Raw genomic sequence first — 20,942 nt, forward strand, 5'->3', positions numbered from 1 at the left:
AGGTGCCGTAGGTGGGGGTTGAGGAGTAGGGGGTGATGGATGAGTGGACCAGGGTGTCCCGGAGGGAACGATCCCTATGGAATGCCACCGGGGGCGGGGGGGGGAGGGGTGAAGGGAAGATGTGTTTGGTGGTGGCATCATGCTGGAGTTGGCGGAAATGGCGGAGGATGATCCTTTGAATGCGGAGGCTGGTGGGGTGATAAGTGAGGTCAAGGGGGACCCTATCATGTTTCTGGGAGGGAGGAGAAGGCATGAGGGCGGATGCGTGGGAGATGGGCCGGACACAGTTGAGGGCCCTGTCAACAACCGTGGGTGGAAAACCTCGGTTAAGGAAGAAGGAGGACATGTCAGAGGAACTGTTTTTGAAGGTAGCATCATCAGAACAGATGTGACGGAGGCGAAGGAACTGAGAGAATGGGATGGAGTCCTTACAGGAAGTGGGGTGTGAGGAGCTGTAATCGAGGTAGCTGTGGGAGTCGGTAGGCTTGTAATGGATATTGGTGGACAGTCTATCATCAGAAATTGAGACAGAGAAGTCAAGGAAGGGAAGTGTCAGAGATGGACCATGTGAAAATGATGGAGGGGTGGAGATTGGAAGCAAAATTAATAAATTTTTCCAGGTCCCGACGAGAGCATGAAGCAGCACTGAAGCAGTCATCGATGTACCGGAGAAAGAGTTGTGGGAGGGGGCCAGAGTAGGACTGGAACAAGGAATGTTCCACATACCCCATAAAGAGACAGGCATAGCTGGGGCCCATGCGGGTACCCATAGCCACACCTTTTATTTGGAGGAAGTGAGAGGAGTTAAAGGAGAAATTGTTCAGTGTGAGAACAAGTTCAGCCAGACGGTGGAGAGTAGTGGTGGATGGGAATTGTTTGGGCCTCTGTTCGAGGAAGAAGCAGAGAGCCCTCAGACCATCCCGGTGGGGGATGGAGGTATAGAGGGATTGGACGTCCATGGTGAAGAGGAGGTGGTTGGGGCCAGGGAACTGGAAATTGTTGATGTGACGTAAGGCGTCAGAGGAATCAAGGATGTAGGTGGGAAGGTACTGGACAAGGGGAGAGAGAAGGGAGTCAAGATAATGAGAAATGAGTTCCGTGGGGCAGGAACAGGCTGACATGATCGGTCTGCCGGGACAGTCCTGTTTGTGGATTTTGGGTAGGAGGTAGAAGCGGGCCATCCAAGGTTGTGCGACTATCAGGTTGGAGGCTGTGGGAGGAAGATCTCCAGAGGAGATGAGGTCAGTGACAGTCCTGGAAACAATGGCTTGATGTTCAGTGGTGGGGTCATGGTCCATGGAGAGGTAGGAGGAAGTGTCTGCGAGTTGACGCTCAGCCTCCACGAGGTAGAGGTCAGAAATACTATTTTGTATTGTTGTTAATATGATTTAACTAATTGAACTAATGACTCTAATAGCTATTGTTCTGTGTATTCACTTGGTGTGATCTAAAACATATTAATGATTCCTATGTTGCCTTGCCCGACCAAACCTTTTCTCTGTCTGGGGAATGTGTAAAAGAGACAAGCATCCAGTTCAAATCACAAAGCAACAATATTGTTACATCCATGGTTTACACCACTGTATAGTTGGATAGACAGTGTCATCAGCATGTCTGATGTCCCAGATGTTGTGACCACCAATACTGGCCCTAGTGTGTCCTGGGAGAGCGGAGCTGACTTCTGTCATAACCTTTTCTCCTCTGACATTGAAAAATAGTGGTGAAAGCAGGTATCCTTGTTTGACTCCTTTGCCAAAACTGAATGGCTCTGTCTTGTCTTCAAGTATACGCACAACACCTTTTGTTGATGACACTAATGGCCGAACACAAACAAGACCTACCCATGCTGGCTGAAGAGCTGAGAAAGTCAAGGCTGAAGTTTGGGTTGAGCATCAACAACACCAAGACATACCCAATGACAATTCAGTGTGCAATCATTTTGATTGTATATCCATTTCAATTTCTGGGATCGAAAGTGACCACAAATGGGGATAACAGCACTGAAATCAAGACAAGGCTATAGCAATTGCATGCTCGACAATTCGTCAGCTGAATGAAATATGGACGGCATCCAACTTAGGCCTGCACTTGAGAAAGCAACTTGCAAAATCCCCGGGGCAGAATTTTATTACGTTCCCACTGAAGTCAATGGGGTTTATAATGGCTCGCCGCATTTTATGGCCCCGTCTCCGCCGAAACAGGGCCGTAAACTTCTGCCCCTGATGTGGAGCATTACGTTGGATGAGTGCAAGAGCTGGACCCTCAGTAAGGCTGATGCAGAAAAGGATTACAGATTTTGAAATGTGGCTCTGGTGAAGGGTCCTTAGAATCAGCTGGGCAGAGTGAAGAACATAGGAAAATCGGACTCCCACCATCTCATGGGCTTTTAGCTGAAGTAAAGAAGCAGAAACTGAGAAAATACGACAACTGGAAAAGGCAGGGTGAGAGTCTGGTGTTGACGATAATAGAAGGTGAAACAGCAAGAAAGAATAGGGCAGGTTGGGGAAGGACTGGATGGGTGGATAACATCAGAAACTGGATGGAGGGAGGAACGAGGGCAGCAAAATTAAAGCACATGGGATTGGGGGTAATATATTGGCATGGATTGAGAATTGGTTAGCAGACTGGAAACAGAGAGTAGGAATAAATGGGTCTTTTTTGGAATAGCGAGCGGTGACTAATGGGTTACTGCAGGGATTAGTGCTCGGTCCCCAGCTATTCACAACATATATCAATGATTTGGATGAGGGGATCAAATGTAATATTTCCAAGTTTGCTGATGACGCAAAACTTGGTGGAAATGTAAATGGCGAAGAGGATGTTAAGAGGTTTCAAGGCAATTTAGACAAGTTGAGTGAGTGGGCAGATGCAGTGTAACGTGGATAAGTGTGAATTTATCCACTTTGGTAGAAAAATCAGAATAGCAGAGTATTATTTAAATGGTGATAGATTAGGGAATGTTGATGTACACAGGAGCCTGGTTGTCCTTGTACACCAGTCACTTAAAGCAAGCCGACCTTGTGAGAGGACTTGAGCACAGGAGCAAGGATGTCTTACTGAAGCTGTACAGGGCATTGGTGAGACCACACCTGGTGTATTGTGTATAGTTTTGGTCTCCTTACCTAAGAAAGGATATACTTGCCATAGAGGGAGTGCAGTGAAGTTCACCAGACTGATTCCTAGGATGGCAGGATTGTCATACGAGGAGAGATTATGTTGACTAGGTTTGTATCCACTGGAGTTTAGAAGAATGAGAGGGGATCTCACTGAAGCATATAAAATTCTGACAAGGCTGGACAGACTGGATGCAGGGATGATATTTCCTCTGGGGGGCCTAGAACAAGGGGTCACAATCTCAGGATATGGGGTAGGCCATTTAGGACTGAGATCAGGAGAAACTTCTTTACTCAGAGGGTGGTGAACCTGTGGAATTCCCTGCCAATGGGGGCTGTGGAGGCCAAGTCACTGAATGTATTTAAGAGGGAAATAGGTAGATTTCTAGCCTCTAAAGGTGTCAAGGGGTATGGGCAAAGAGCGGGTATATGGCATTGAGATAGTGAATCAGCCATGATCATACTGAATGGCGGAGCAGGCTCGAAGGGCCGAATGACCAACTGCTGCTCCTATTTTCTATGTTTCTATGCTTTGGCTTTTTACAACGGAGACTACTCCTGTAAGTGAGCTCTCGATCCTTAATTACTGAATTTGCCTTTACTTGTCCACTATCTAGTACAAGTAGCAAGCTAAAAGGCCAAACAGGACCTTTGTCAATGGAACTTGTCTAACTGGGTAACTGGTCACCATGAAATGTTGCTGACTTCAGAAAGGCAAAAGAATAAGCATTCTTTCATAGCATGGTTTAGCCTATAAACTACTAGACAGCGAATAAATAAATGAATAATAAGTAAAAACAAATGATAGATGTACAAATTTATATACTTGAATGCATTGGTGGTCATCTTCTGAGATTTTATAGACTCTGGAACAGTTCCTACAGATTGGAGGGTAACTAATGTAACCCCACTATTTAAAAAAGGAGGTAGAGAGAAAACCAGGAATTATAAACCAGTCAGCCTGACGTCGGTAGTGGGGAAAATTCTAGAGTTCATTATAAAAGATTTAATAGCTGAGCACTTGGAAAACAGTGGCAGAATCAGACAGATTCAGCATGGATTTATGAAAGGGAAATCATGCTTGACAAATCTACTGGAATTTTTCAAGAATGTAACTAGTAGAGTTGATGAGGGGGAGCCAGTGGATGTGGCTTATTTGGACTTTCAGAAGGCTTTCGACAAAGTCCCACATAAGAGATTAGCATGTAAAATTAAAGCACATGGGATTGGGGGTAGTGTATTGAAATGGATAGAAAACTGGTTGGCAGACATGAAACAAAGAGTAGGAATAAACGGGTCTTTTTCCGAATGGCAGGCAGTGACTAGTGGGGTAACGCAGGGATTGGTGCTGGGACCCCAGCTATTCACAATATGTATCAATGATTTATATGAGGGAGCTAAATGTAATATCTCCAAATTTGCAGATGAGACAAAGCTAGATGAGAGGGTGAGCTGTGAGGAAGATGCAGAGATGCTTCAGGGTGATTTGGACAAGCTGAGTGAATGGGCAAATGCATGGCAGATGCAGTATAATGTGGATAAATGTGAGGTTATTCACTTTGGTAGCAAAAACAGGAAGGCAGATTATTATCTGAATGGCTTTAAATTGAGAGACGGGAATGTGCAACGAGACCTGGGTGTCCTCGTACACCAGTCATTGAAGGTAAGCATGCAGATGCAGCAGGCGGTAAAGAAGGCAAATGGTATGTTGGCCTTCATAGCCAGAGGATTCGAGTACAGGAGCAGGGATGTCTTGCTGCAATTATACAGGGCCTTGGTGAGGCCAACTTGGAATATTGTGTGCAGTTTTGGTCTCCTTATCTGAGGAAGGATGTTCTTGCTATAGAGGGAGTGCAGCGAAGGTTTACCAGACTGATTCCTGGGATGGTGGGACTGACATGGGAGGAGAGATTGAGTCAGTTAGGATTATATTCGCTGGAGTTCAGAAGAATGAGGGGGGATCTCATAGAAACCTATAAAATTCTAACAGGACTAGACAGGGTAGATGCAGGAAGGATGTTCCCAATGGTGGGGGAGTCCAGAACCGGGGGTCATATTCTGAGGATACGGGGTAGAGCATTTAGAACTGAGGTGAGGAGAAATTTCCTCACCCAGAGACTGGTGAGTCTGTGGAATTCGCTACCACAGAAAGTAGTTGAGGCCAAAGCATTGCATGTTTTCAAGAAAGAGTTAGTTATAGCTCTTGGGGCAAAAGGGATCAAAGGATATGGGGAGAAAGCAAGAGCAGGCCATTGAGTTGGATGATCAGCCATAATCATAATGAATGGCGGAGCAGGCTCGAAGGGCCGAATGGCCTACTCCTGCTCCTATTTTCTATGTTTCTATGTTTCTATCTTCTCTGGATATTAAAAACAATAAACTTGTTTCTTTTGCATTAGCACACACTATAGATTGGAACCTTGGAATACAATCCCTGATATATCAGTTTATTTTTTTTTTAAGTTTCTATAATTTATTCATTTACTATGAGACCCAATATACAGAGGTAATCAGTACAGTAGAAGCCATGAGCCTAGAAGCAAATTTGCAACCCAGCCCATCTGTACTCAATTTTGTTGGCCTGTCCTTAACCATGATGACTTCAGAATAATTACAGAGTGGCAAAGAATGCCAAATGGTAACACATATCAGACTCTTCCTAGCTACAATGTTGTTTATCGAACGGAATACAATCATAACTCGCCTGCCTCCACCCCACCGCCACTACCACCCTCCAAACCCTTTCATCACCAGCACCCCTATTGATCTAACTCAAACCTTTCCTCCTGTCCTATGATAAAGGAAATTCAGAAGGGTTAAAGGCATCTTGCAGCCCAGCCAATCGAGATATCAAACTGCTATGAGAGGATCTTGTGCATTCCAGAAAGGTAGGTATATTTTCTATGGCCTGAGAAAGCAGCTAGCGATAACTCACATTTAAAATGACTGCCAGTGTCCTAAAGGAAGATATTAAAATATACAATTATTACAAAGACCCAAACTCTCCATATCATACATATCCAATGGTCCCCTGAGTCTATTCATAACGTTTTATATAAGAATGTTAATAATTTGAATACACTAGCAGTAGCGCATATATAACACAACAGGGACTGTTCTTCTTCAGAAACTGTATAAGCTGGTCCCAGGCTTTCCACACCTACTATTTTACCAATTACACTATTCTAAAATTTATCAACCAGATAATTTCACTGACAAAGGGCGTGGATATAGAGTTTCTGTCATGTTGTGATATGATGTATAGATTTACACTTCAACTATTTCCCTGGATACTAATACTGTACCAGATTTATTCAGACACTCAAGTAGAATGTTCACAATGTGGAAAACACTACATTTCAACATAAATCTCTATAAAGTGCAAGGCAATAGATAAGACTGGCAACTTAATCAAAGTCTGGTAATGATTTTGGCCACATGTTCTTGCAATTGGTTGAAATTATTGTTGGTGTGAGCCTTTCTTTTTGGAAAACACAATCAATTTATGCTGAATTTTAGAAACCACATAGAGTCACCTTAATTATACAACCCAAAGGAGATCATTTAGTTCATCATCAGCTCTTTGCTAGGCAAATCAAAATTTAATCCCTCTGTCGAACAACTCTCTCACCATAGGCCTGTATCTTTTTGCTTCAATTCCTTATCCATACTTTGCTTAAAATATGCAATTGTTGCTTCCACAATTACTTCTCATGGCAAAGCATTATCTGCTGTAAGAACTCTCTGAATAAAATAACATGTCCAATCTTCACTCTTCACTTTCTTCCCAATTGACCCCTCTCCACTGATTCCCCAATCTGAATTCTCCTATTAAGCTTCTCAAAATCCTCTATTAGAGTTGCTGATAGCTTTTTCTGCTGCTGTGAAAATATTATCAGTAACTCAATTGCTTCCTCACCCCGGTGAATCTACACTCTTTATAACTTTCATGTCCTTTCATCAGTTAGGTACCCAAAATCAGCACCACCAACAAGGCAATATTTTGGATTTATATAAAGCTTCTAACACAGAAAAATACCCCAAGGTGTTTCACAGACACATAGTAAGAAATGAGTGTTCAGCTTAAGAGAAAATTACATGCATCAAATGCTTGGTAAAGGTGTCAGTATTAAGGAAGGCCTTAAAGTAGAGGGTGAAGGTCGGGGGATCTTTGAGAAGGGAGTCCCACAAAGTGGGGTCTAGGCAACTAAAGGCTTTGGGGTTGGTGGAAGGGCGGATGGGGAAGAGGCCTGAATCAGAGGAATAGTGAGTTTGGGAGGGGATGTGAGGCTGAAGAGGTTCATGGCAGTTTTGAGGGAACTCAGAGGCACTGAAGAATAAATTAAAGAATTATAAATTTGAGGCACTTCTGGTTCAGGAGCCAATACAGGTCAGCAAGCACGGAGGTGATGGTGTGAAACCGGATATGAGTACAGGGCACCTGGGTTTTGGATGAGTTGAAGTTTATGGAGGATGGGAGAATAATTAGGACACGACTGGCATGGCCAAATCTGCAGGTGATAAATGTATGAATGAGGATTTCAGTGGCAGATGCTTGAGGTAGGTGGCAGAGATGGGCAATGTTATGAAGATAGAAGTAAGCTATCTTTCATTTAGGGAGGGTATTGGGCTGAAACTCAGCTCAGAGTTGAATAGAGGTTTGAGGTTGTGAATTTAATAAAAGCTGTGACACGTAGATAGATTTAGTGACAAAGGAGTAGTACATGTGGCAGGGTCTGATGAAAATTACTTCAGATTTCCTAATGTTCAGCTTAAGTAAGTTAGCGACTGGATGTCAGACAAGCAATCGAATGGAGCAGAGACTAGAGTAAAATCAAGACAAGTGTTGGAGTGGTTGAACTGGAATATATTGGGGAGAAATTAATTTGTGTAGCATCGCTTCTCATTGCAATACACCAATTCTACAGAGGCAGAAAGCACTATGGGCCACTACCTACAGAGCCCACATCAGCTTCCTCATTTATATTATTGAAGAATGCCACATGAAGCATGCTGCAACATTGTCTGCCCCCAGGGAATTAATGCAAAAGTGGCACTCAGAAAACAAACTTTCCTCCCTTATCTTTCTCCAAATCTATGCACACATCCGCTGCATCTACTTATATTTGTACAGTCACTTCTTCAAAAAAATTACTAATATTTGTCAAAAATTATTTGCCTTAATCAATGCTGACTCTCATATATTATCCAGTGCATCTCTAAATGCTCATAATCTATAAATTCATAGCAGCTTCAGTTTGATAAACTAAGGGCGGAACTTTATGGTTCCTCCCACTGGCGGGATTTTCCAGTCCCGCTGAAGTCAATGGACTTTTGAACGGCTCGTCACCTTTTATGGCCCCGCCCCCACCCCCACCACGATGTGGCCATAAAATTCCTCCCTAAGTCAGGATGAATGACCGTATTACTATTTTCTTCTTGTGTGCTCCTAAACAATGATTGTTGGACAACCTTCAAAATGTAGCCTGATTCTGACATCACTTGACGTACGTATACACACACACACACACACACACACACGGTCCGCCATGCACTCACACATATACATTGAGGTCACTGGCTAACAATCAGATGGGAGTACCTTTCATCTCCTCAGTCTGTGAACACCGAGGCCAATTGCAGTTCCCTGTCATCATTTCTGCTTAATTCAATGAACTCTGCGAGTACCATGGATACAATCTAAGTGCTCTTTAGTCTTTACATGTAGTGTCTGACATGACATTGTGTAATTGCACGTGTATCCAGCAAAGGAAGTTAGTCATGTAGGTAATTTTGTCATTCAATGCATAACTTCCTGTCAACATCTAGCTGCAGGAAATAAAGTAGTAAACACAAGGAAAGGTTTCATACCACCTGGTGCATTTACACACTAATTCATCAGGGAGCCAGGTCAATAAGATTTTTTCAAAAAATATTTGAGATACAGATAACTTAATATAGTCATGCTACAGTACAAAACTTACAAGGTCACGTGAAGGAATTATTGCACAAAACTAGCACAACAGTATACAATTATTTACAAAAAATGTAATATTGTATAAAGGCAAGTGATACAACGTGACCAACTTTCTTAACTCTACCGAGTTGTGCTCTTCCTAAATAACTGTGAGGCTTTCTCTTCTGAGCAAGTTTTAAAATGATGGTATTAGAAAGGTGAAGGTTGGGTAAGTCTGAGTCCTTAAAAATTGCCAAAAAGATCATAGAAGTTCATACAATAAAATAAAATTTTAAAGCACATCTTTAAGGTCTTATACAACTTTAGCCCACATTGTGCCTGTAGTGAATGAAGGTATAACTTTGATCTGACGAACGAGCCCTAAGCGCAGAAGCGGAGTTTTCTAGTCGTGGACCTGGTCAAGCATGTAGCTTCTGAAAGAGCTCTGTAATAAAGTTATCTGTTTCAAGTAGAAACCTGTACATCAAGTTCATTACAGTGCATCAACCTCAAGAGGATTTCAGAGGTATCAATGCTAAAGATTTTAATTTTACCTTTTTGCAGCCAATTATTAACATTAAACATTCACATTATCAAGTACAACTCATAAAACTCAAGCTACTTTTACAAAGCATGTAACCTTGAGTCTGCTGCATTGGGTGGCCCTTAACACAATGTAAAAACTTTCTTTAAATGACCCTGATAATGCGCTTTAATTTCAGACTGTGATGCGCAGATACTTTCATTTCTCACCCCAGCCAACCATTTGGCCTTTCCTTGTGATGTTGGCAACCTCGTGATGCTTACTGCTGAATTGATTATATTCTTTAAAATTGTGATTGCACATTTATTAGAGAAGAAAAGCAGATTAGAAAACAAATACTCACCCACTGTTAATCTGCCAGTCACCTGTCCTTCAGAGTTGCGAGCATTAACAGTCACATTTTGCGAAGAATCCACAAGCAAAGGGGAATCCTGCAGAGATTTTAAAGAAAAGCAATTTGCTTTGAATATTTAAGCATTTGGGGGAAGAAAACGACCAAAGCAGTCTCAACAGGCACATACGTCACTCAAAATTAGTAGTGAAAGTGAAACATATTCAGATGAATGGTGCATGTTATGCATATTGGTCTGGCAAATGGAAGAAAATCTCCAAAGTAAAAATGGGGGATAACTTTCACCCTCACAGCTTGGGCAGTAAACTGGCGGACTGGGCCACTGATTTTTTTCTACAACCCTCCCAATTTACAATATGGCTGAAACCAATGGAAATGGATTTCAAAAGGTTTCCATAATGGGTGGGCAAACCACTCAACCAGTTTACCACACAGCTGTAAGTGTGAAAGTTACCCCCAGCTCACTTTATCATTTCTAACGTTTATTTTAAAATGTAAGATGTAGATGCAGAACATCACCAATATTAGAAAGAACAGGCAAAATCAATCTAAAAGTCATGACCAAGTCATGCCCTTTATCAAAATTCTAATATCAAAAAAATTTAAGTCCTGTATATCAAATGTGTCAGTTTTACTGTGTTCTATTACTACCAATGGGTTGTTTGCACTGATGACATTATATAATGGAATAATTTGGAGAGAAAGGAAAATAAAATGTTGGTGATTACAAGGTGTGGATTCAGGTTATCAATTTTGAATGTTAAATTTTAATAATTGACTTATTAGCTGTCAATATTTTAAATGTATTCAGGTAATGACAAGCATTAATGCATTTGAATAGATCTGTAAAATAAAAACAGAAAATGTTGGAATTGAAGCAATCATCATCTGTAAAGCAAAGAAGCAGGTTAGGACATTTTGGATGTGCGCTCATCACCTGAACGGATAAGAAATGCCAAAAAAGGTCACCTGAGAGAGTCAACGGGGCCTCAATTTAATGGCCCATCCAAAAGACACCACTTCGTCCTGTGTATCACTCTCTCAATACTGCACTGACAATTCAACCTAGATTACGTGCCGAAGCCACTGAAGTGAGGCTTGAACTATTGACCTCCTGATTCAGAGAACAGAGTGCTTCCAATGAGTCAAGGCTGACTCATTTTCTGGAAAGGGGATAGCTTGCTACTTGCTCAAGACAAAATATTACATGAATTTCAAAAAGGAGATAGAGCAATCACTTAACATTGACGTTGGATGCTAATGATTTCATTAGTTCATTTCTCCCAGGGCTATTCAAGATTTTAAATATCCCATTAAAAATATATAAAGCTTTCACATCAGAATGTGGAATACCTTTAAAGCTGTGACCTCAATTCCATCTTTGAACATGTATTAAAGTTTAATTCAAAAATTACAATAGAATCAAACAGGGTCAAAATGATCAATATTCCAAATTTCTTGTCATGCAATTCCAGGGGTGGAATTCTCTCAGATTTGCACAAAGTGCAGTAGTGGGCAGGGAAAAGGACAGTTTACACTGGCTGAAATGATGGGTTTACGCGCCATATCATCCCATTCCTGGCGCGTCCCGAATCATTAATAATGCATTCCCAGGAAACACGCCGGATAACTGGCAGGGCAGCCTCTGATTCACCCATCCAGCTGTCACCTCAGGCAGTCAGTAACCCGGGTGTCATATTTAAAGGGTGCCGTTGCACAGAGCTAGCACTCTGCGAAGGGATCGGAAGCTGCTGCAAAGTCATGGATGCCAAAGGGAAGAAACATGCTGCCCTCAAATTTAATGGCACCTCACTCAGGCGCCTACTGGATGCAGTGAAGGCTGCCATGAAGACCTCAACCCCCGCTCTGGGTGAAGACCAGAAACCAAGGGAGGCGCTGGCAGTGGTGGTCAGCACCAATGCCCTGCAAAAGAGGACAGCCACTCAGTGTCGAAAGAGGATGAATGATCTCCATTCCGCCAGGATAAGTCACTCTTCTCATCACTCTCAACTCACACACTCATAAACCCATCACACATCCACAGGAATCTCACTCACTGCCAGCTCAAGGGACATCACCATTCACTCTCTCACACACATCTTCATCTGCCCTGTGGATCGTGTCCTCATCCCATCCATGGCACCACTCACCACCCACACATGCCAGGCAACCTAAACATTTGGCCTGGCAGGCGTCCTGCTTACACTCTCCCCATCTGCCTTCATGCAGGATAAGCTGGCACACAGCAAAAGGGAGAGGTCGCAGACTGGGTGGAGGCATGCCTGACATCAAGGTCCTCACAGACTTTGAAAACCGAATCACCCCCAGCTGGCTGGCAATAATCTGGACCGTTCCTGTGCTGACGGAGAGGTTGGTAGCGCTGTACCAAGTGAGGGTCCAGCAGTGCAACATCCATCAGAAAACCATGCTGTGAGTGAGTTCCTCTGTTCCGCACTAATGATCTCTCCTTGCTTTCGCAGGTGCATCTGTAAAGTAGCCGAGTGGTCCATGACCCAGGTCCTTGACTCCAGGCCCGAAGACACCTCAGAAGAAGAATCCGATGACACCCTAACTGAAGGTAGTCACAGCGCTCACCCACTCACATCTCCACCAGCGCAGAGACACACACCTAGCTCTAATGTAGCCTCAGGATCACAATCTGGTGAGCACATCGCACTGTCTGATCCACAGCAGGAAGAGGCAGAGACTTCCCCGGTTTCCAGCACTCAGAGGACTGCTGGAGGCCAGAAATCTGCTGAGTGCGAGTCAGATAAAGAGCCTCTGGAGTCAGTTATACCTCAGTTGCTGGAGCTGCAAAATCAAGCTGGGGAACTTCAGAAAGTGATGTCCACTGCACACCTCAGGTTGCAAGGCCAATGGAAGAGTCTGTCCACCTTCAATCTGAGGGTATAATGCCGGCATGCCAAAGCACCGAAGTCACCAAGGCCTCAGGGAGTCAATAGCATAGTGGTATTGTCGCTGGATTGGTAATCCAGGGACCCAGGTTAATGCTTTGGAGACCCAGGTTTGAATCCCATCACTGCAGATAGAGGAAATTGAATTCAATAAAAATCTGGAATTAAAAGGCTAATGATGACCATGAAACCAGTGTTGATTGTTGTAAAAACCCATCTGGTTCACAATGCCCTTTAGGGAAAAAAATTTGCTGTTCTAACCTGGTCTGGCCTACATGTGACTCCAGATCTTCAGTAATGTGGTTGACACTTAAATGCTCCCTGAAATGGCTGAGCAAGCCACTCAGTTATATCAAACTGTTAAAAAGCCAATAAAAAGGAATGAAGCCAGATGGACCACCCAGCATTGACCTAGGCACTGCAAATGGCAAACACAGCTCTGTTGACCTTGCAAAGTCCTCCTTACTAACATCTGGAGGCTTGTGCCAAAATTGGGAGAACTGTCCCACAGGCTAATCAAGCAAAATCCTGATATAGTCATCCTCATGGAATCATACTTACAGACAATGTCCAGGCACCACCATCACTACCCCTGGGTATGTCCAATCCCACCAGCAGGATAGAACCAGCAGAGGTGGTGGCACAGTGGTATACATTTTGGAAAGAGTTACCATGGGTGTCCTCAACATTGACTCCAGACCCCATGAAGTTTCATGGCTTCAGGTCAAACATGGGCTAGGGAGCCTCCTGCTGATTACCACATACCACATCCCCTTAACTCAGTGAACACCACTTGGAGGAAGCACAGGGGGTGGCAAGGTGCAGAATGTACTCTGGGTGGTGTACTTCAATGAACAACACTAAGAGTGGCTCAGTGGCACCACTGCTGGCCGAGTCCTAAAGGACATAGCTGCTAGACTGGGTCTGCGGCAGGTGGTGAGGGAACCAACAAGAGGGAAAAACATACTTGACCTCATCTTCACCAGCCTGCCTGCCGCAGATGCATCTGTCCATGACAGTATCGGTGGGAGTGACCACCGCACAGTCCTTGTGGAGAAAAAGTCATGTCTTCACAGTGAGGATACCCACCATCGTGTTGTGTCATACTACCACCATACTAAATGGATAGATTTCGAACAGATCTAGCAACTCAAGACTAGGCATCCATGAGGCGCTGTGGGCCATCAGCAGCAGCAGAACTGTACTCAAACACAATCTGTAACCTCATGGCCCAGCATATCTCTCACTCGACCATTACCACCAAGCCAGGTGATCAACCCTGGTTCAATGAAGAGTGCAGGAGGGCATGCCAGGAGCAGCACCAGATATACCTAAAAATGAGGTGTCAACCTGGTGAAGCTATAACACAGGACTACTTGTGTGCCAAACAGCACAAACATAAGTGATAGACAGGGCTGAGCATCCCACAACTAACGGATCAGATCTAAACTCTGCAGTCCTGCCACATCCAGTCGTGAATGGTGGTGGACAATTAAACAACTCACTGGAGGAGGAGGTTCCACAAGTATCCCCATCCTCAATGATGGGGGAGCCCAGCACATCAGTGCAAAAGATAAGGTTGATGCATTTGTGACAATCTTCAGCCAGAAGTGCTGAGTGGATAATCCATCTCAGCCTCTTCTGGAAGTTCCCAGCATCACAGATGGCAGTCTTCAGCCAATTCAGTTCATTCCATGTGAAATCAAGAAATGGCTGAAGGCACTGGATACTGCAAAGGCTATGGGCCCTGACAATATTCCGGTAATAGTACTGAAGACTTGTGCTCCAGGACTTGCCGTGCCCCTAGCCAAGCTGTTCCAGTACAGCTACAACACTGGCATCTGCCCAGCTATGTGTAAAATTGTCTAGGTATGTCCTGTGCACAAAAAGCAGGACAAATCCAACTTAGCCAATTACCATCCCATCAGTCTACTCTCCATCATCAGTAAAGTTGATGGAAAGGGTCATCAACAGTGCTATCAAGCGGCACTTGCTCAGCAATAACCTGACGCTCAGTTTAGGTTCCACCAGGGTCATTCAGCTTCTGACCTCATTACAGCCTTGGTTCAAACATGGACAAACCAGCTGAACTCCAGAGGTGAGGTGAGAGTGACTGCCCTTGACATCAAGGCAGCATTTGACCAAGTGTGGCATCAAGGAGTCCTAACAAACTGGAGCCAATGGGAATCAGGGGGATAGCTCTCTGCTGGTTGAAGTTATACCTAGCACAAAGAAAGGTGGTGTGGTTGTTGGAGGTCAGTCATCTCAACTCCAGGACATCACTGCAGGAGTTCCTCAGGGTAGTGTCCTTGGCCCAGCCATCTTCAGCTGCTTCATCAATGACCTTCCTTCCATCATAAGGCCAGACGTGGGGGTGTTCACTAATGATTGCACAATGTTTAGCACTATTGGCGATTCCTCAGATACTGAAGCAGTCCATATTCAAATACAGCAGACTTGGATAATAGCCAGGCTTGGGCTGACAAATGGCAAGTAACATTCGCGCCACACAAGTGCCAGGCAATGATCATCTCCAAAAAGATAGAATCTAATCATCGCCTCTTGACATTCAATGGTGTTACCATCGCTGAATACCCCACTACCTACATCCTGGGGGTTAATATTGAAACTGAACTGAGATAGATAGGTTTTTGAAACTCTTTCGAGTTATCAACAGTCACAGATTGCAACTCTTTCGAGTACAATCACAGTTCTTGGTTTCCGGGAGTGGGACATGAACCCACAACCCTCTGATTCAAAGGCGAGGGTGCTATGAACTGAGCCACAGCTGACACCTCTAGATAGGTTTTTGAAACTGAACCGAGATAGATAGGTTCTTGATTGGTAAGGGGATCAAAGGTTACAGGGAGAAGGCGGGAGAATGGGGTTGAGAAACTTATCAGCCATGATTGAATGGCAGAGCAGACTTGATGTGCCAAATGGCCTAATTTCTGCTCCTATGTCTTATGGTCTTATGAACTGGACTAGCCATATAAATACTGTGGATACAAGAGCAGGTCAGAGGCTAGGAATCCTGCGGCGAGTAACACACTTCCTGACTCCCCAAAGCCTGTCCACCATCCACAAGGCACAAGTCAGGAGTGTGATGGAATACGGTCCACTTGTCTGGATGAGTGCAGCTCCAAAGACACTCAAGAAGCTTAAAACCATCCAGGACAAAGCACCCTGCTTGATTGGCATCCCTTCCACAAACATTCACTCCCTCCACCACCGATGCACAGTAGCAGCAATGTGTACCATCTACAAGGTGCTTTGCAGAAACTCACCAAGGCTCCTTAGGCAGCACCTTCCAAACCCTCAACCGCTATCATCTAGAAGGTCAAGGGCAGCAGACACATGAGAACACCACCACCTGGAAGTTCCCCTCCAAGTCACTCACCATTCTGACTTTGAAATATATCGCCGTTCCTTCACTGTCGCTGGGTCAAAATCCTGGAACACCCTCCTTAATGGCACTATGGGTATACCTATACCACAGGGACTGTAGCTGTTCAAGAAGGCACCTCACCACCACCTTCTCAAGGGCAAGTGGAGATGGACAATAAATGTTGGTCTAGCCAGTGATGCCCACATCCCGTAAATTATTAAAAAAAACACTGGTAGGATGGCGGCCGCCACGGAGACAAGACATCAGTCCTACATTGCTGCTTGGGCTGAACTCCATCGCCGACGCCATAGTTGGCAGTGTCAATGCGAAAGGGGTGTGGGGCAGATCGATCTCACTCCCCAGCTTCTCCTCCTCTTCAAGGAGTCAGCCAGGGGCCCTCGGGCACCCATAGGGAAGAGGATCAGCAGGTGCACACCCCAGATCCATCCACTCAGTGACTCCAGGAGTGTCCGGCCCACCGAATCCTCTTTTCCTGTTACCCCAGCAGCTCCAGATCCACAACCTGAGGAGGGTGCCACTGCCACACAGCAGGTGCTCGAAAGCAGGCCGGGGACCATCAGAGGATGCCTGCTAAGGTCATCACAGTCAGGGTGTAGAAGTCAGCAGGCTGCCTTGACCTCTGCTGTGGATCTTGGCGAAGCACCAACATGTACCAGCAGTGTTAGGAAGACTAAGAAGATGTATTTGTACAACCTGGGCACAGATGTTACCCACTTATATTTAATATTCAGTATTGTTAATAACCTGGCAAAAATATCACCCTGCCTATGGCTGCAGTTGATTGTTCTGATGAGCATTGTTCATATCACTCAGATATAATATGAAGGCAGGTGTCTCAGTCCAGGGCCTTTTCCCTGTGCAGTGTGTACTTTTCAGGCCAAAGTGATGCTCCGCCTTCACACTCACTGGACACATTAGTTATGCCTGCACCTTGACGGTGCTTGTTGTTGCTGGTCACCACTTAGTCAGTCAGTGTGTAATGCGCTCATTGGCTGTCGGAAACCCTACCCATCTCTGCCCCACTCCACTTGACCGATTGGCGGCAGCATTGGCCATTGCACTCCATGCTGTGCTCTCAGCTCAGGCGCAGGCATTCTCCTAACTCACACTGCACGTCTGCACTCTTATCTTGAACCATAATGGATGCTGGTTTAAACCTTAATAGAGACATTGCAAGGGGCTGTGAGCGCCTCCACCACTGACTGTGCCATGGCCACCTTGCACAAGGGGATTGTACAACTTGCCCAGTTGGCCAATTGCTCATGCCGCCCTCTAAAACACACATTAATTTGCAGTCTGTGCCCGAGGGGTGAAAAATTCTGGAGCATTTGGTGGCACTTTCATGTTTCTGTGTTGCTTGAGTGGGCAGAAAAACTTCAGAGGCCCAACTCCCAGCATGTCAATGGAGCTGCAGCTGAACGGTCTCAGCTGCAGAAGAATGCTCACTTTTGACAAGCTTTTCCAAGTCTGTGGTGGTTTCCCTCACCCCCCACCCCCCCACCACCCTGGCACATGCTTGAGTATTTCCTTCAGTCTGTGCTGCCTTGTCCCCCACCTCCCAAACACCAGATTACCTCGCTGACCTGACCCAACTACCCCGCAACCACCCATCTACCCCCCCCCCCGCCAATCACTTGGCTACCCCTCTGACTACCTGACTATATCCTGACCCGACCAACCCCCTGACAACCCGACGACCCCCAACCCAACCACCCTCTTACCCACCTCACTCACTCACCTTCCCACTCACTTCACCAACCTACCCATCTTAACCCCTACCCACCTCACCCTCTACCTACCCCACTCACGTACTCATTCATTCATTCACCCATTTACCCATTCACACACTCACCCATTCACTACCCACACTCATTCAGTCTTTAAAAACTTACCTGAATATGGCAGCTATTGTTTAAAAAGGGGGCATGACTTCTCCTTCCCCCATCTCTACTCCACTCGATGGACTTAGATTGGGCATGCTGCATTGCCCAGTTCTGTGTCAGCTGGGAGTGGAAGATCCCAGGAGGAATAGGCAGTAGCATTGGTAAAATCTTCACGGCAGCTGCAATGCACCCAGCATTGCCACTGACTGGAAGGTCTAGACCTATATATCTCTTTGAAGAAAAAGAGAAAATAATACTATTTTTAAAGATGAAGAAAGGAAACCATGCAGATATTGTAAAGAATTGGCTCTAATCATAGGGTTATTGTTCAGCAATTTAACTATTACTAAAAAACACAGTTTGTCATTAGATTTTAAGCTATTTGTGAGGGATTGGTGGGGATTGTTGTTCAAAGAAGACAATCAAGGGCAAGTTACACACTGCTTCATACATATTACTGAGAGCTACTAGAAGCTACATATATTTATACACAGGGCCCTGTTCTTTGCATTCAGAAAGAACATATACACACATTGCGCCTGTTTCAGCTAAACAAAATAAGTGATAGCCATTCACTGGTTCATTCCTCAGGGCAATGCCTTGACCAATCAGAGCCAAGCTGCCTGGTTTAAATTTCAAACACTGCTTGACAGTTAACTGTAAGTCACCATTAACTGGCGCATTCCTCATAGCAATGCCTCTAACAATCAGAGTCCACTTGCCAACCAATCAGCACTCTCTTCAGTATAAGGTTGTTGCTTCCCCGACATTGGTATTCTTGCAATTGTCCTGATGAGTGCAAGATGAAAAGCTTCAACAAAATGTCTATTTTCAGCAATACTCAAGTTCTGTACTATGAAACGACTATTTAGATACATTTTAATGAGAAAGATAAAACTTAACACTTAATTTCTGTAAATGCATTGTGAACAGTGACAAAAGTACTGAGATGAACTGTAACAGCTCTGAGATTCACTGTGATTTAACAGAATAATGCAACAGTTTTTGTGGCTTCTGAAGATGTTAATTGCAAAAACATGATGCTGAGTTGTAAGCTCATCTTTTTCTATCTTTTGATCTTTTCACCTAATTTTCGGAGTTTGCAGCAGTGGTAAGCGCTGGAGGTGTTGGAGACTTAAGAGTTAATAACCTAATTTAAAAAAAGGACTTGCATTTATATCATGCTTTTCATAACCACCGGATATCCCAAAGCGCTTTAAGGTCAATGAAGCACTTTTGAAGTGTGGTCACTGTTGTAATGTAAGTAATGTGGCAGGCAATTTGTGCACAGCAAACCCCCACAAACAGCAATGTGATAATGAACAAATAAACTGTTATTTGTGATATTGATTGAGGGATAAATATAAATAAACCAGACTAACTTTCCTGTTCTTCTTTGAAACAGTGCCAGAGGTTCTTTTACATCCACCTGGAGTAGGCAAGTTTAACATCCCATCCAAAAGACAACACCTTTAGCAGTGCAGCACTCCCTCAATGCTGCATTGGAGTTTCAGCCTTGATTTTTATGCTCAAGCCCTGGAGTGGGACTTGAACCCAGATTGCTGTGACTCAGAGATGAAAGTACTACCATTACCTGTATAATCACAACTTATTATAGAGCAACAGGCTTTCAAAGATAAACAGGAATACAATGGAATGCCTGTGCTAGGAATGGTTTACTGGAACAACAGTTACCATGAGTGATTGATGTATAACTTTAATGACTAATGTAATACATAGAGGCAGAAACTATGGTTTGGAGTGGATTTTTCTACAGATAAATTGTTGATAAATTGTTCTTGAAAAGATTTGAGAACAGATATATCATGAAGTCTTATTTTTGGGAAGTACATTTGAAGCAAGCAACTAAGACAGGTTTAGTAAATAAACTGATCTTTTTTCTTTTTTTTCCCTTGAAAGGCTCCAAGGAGAGACGAATCCTGAGGTGTTACATGTGAAATGAGCCTTTGCAAAAGCCAAACTGGGATGTATTAAAATGTAGGGACTTCCAGGGTGTTGCAGGGCTGGAAAGGGAGAGAAACCCAAAGCGACCTCTTTGTGCAGTACTGATTGATCAGCTACATTGTGTGAATATATTCTGTTCCGTATATTCCACTATCAAGGGTCTTGTACTCGTTTGAAACGTACCATTGCAAACCATGCAAGGAAGGAAGTTGATTAACGATTGACTGAACACTAACTTACTGCCGCCGCGTAGAAAAAAAGTGCAATTTTCCAATACCTGCTAGATCATGACATGTATATTTATCTATTTCAGTTTTGTTCATTTCCACTTCTTAAAATAATTTTATAACTGGAAAATAAAATGCACTTTTGATATCTCTCCTGAATATTTGTACAGTTATTTATTTCAGATATAACTGCCCCAGAACAGTACACAGAGAGGGGAGAAGAATTAATGGTAAGGTAACACCCACTGGTGCATTTGAGATTTAGGGTCGGATTTTCCTGGTCCCGATGAGCCAGGAATGGAGATGGGATAGTCAAAAAAATGGCCACCGGGAAGCGCAACTGGAACTCCCGCCTTGGTTTCTACCCTCTGTCATTTTCCTGAGGGTGGGAGAGGGGGCTTTTGAACTGGCTCATTCCTATTGATGAGGTACATAACATCGTTGTGGGCTCATTAAGATCCTGAACCTGGCAAGTTTTCTAATTTTTACTGAGGCTGCCAGACTTCAGTAGCTTTTGGAAAGCAGAACAGCTCAGTGAAGGTGGAGACAGGGTTGGCTGTAAGCTAGTGTGAAAAGAT

At 44.1% G+C, this 20,942-nt stretch overlaps 1 protein-coding gene across 10 annotated transcripts in view; it reads right to left on the reverse strand.

Moving 5' to 3' along the window:
• Window positions 1-20,942, reverse strand: part of sgcg (sarcoglycan, gamma) — an 827,414-nt gene that overhangs the window by 247,600 nt on the left and 558,872 nt on the right. For all 10 annotated transcript variants that reach the window (XM_078545431.1, XM_078545436.1, XM_078545435.1 and 7 more), the window contains one exon: window positions 9,957-10,044. In XM_078545431.1, coding sequence (XP_078401557.1) covers window positions 9,957-10,044 — 88 coding nt within the window. The remainder of the gene's footprint in view (window positions 1-9,956; window positions 10,045-20,942) is intronic.

Source organism: Cetorhinus maximus, chromosome 7 (genome assembly GCF_964194155.1).
Source record: "Cetorhinus maximus chromosome 7, sCetMax3.hap1.1, whole genome shotgun sequence".
Lineage (NCBI taxonomy): Eukaryota > Metazoa > Chordata > Chondrichthyes > Lamniformes > Cetorhinidae > Cetorhinus > Cetorhinus maximus.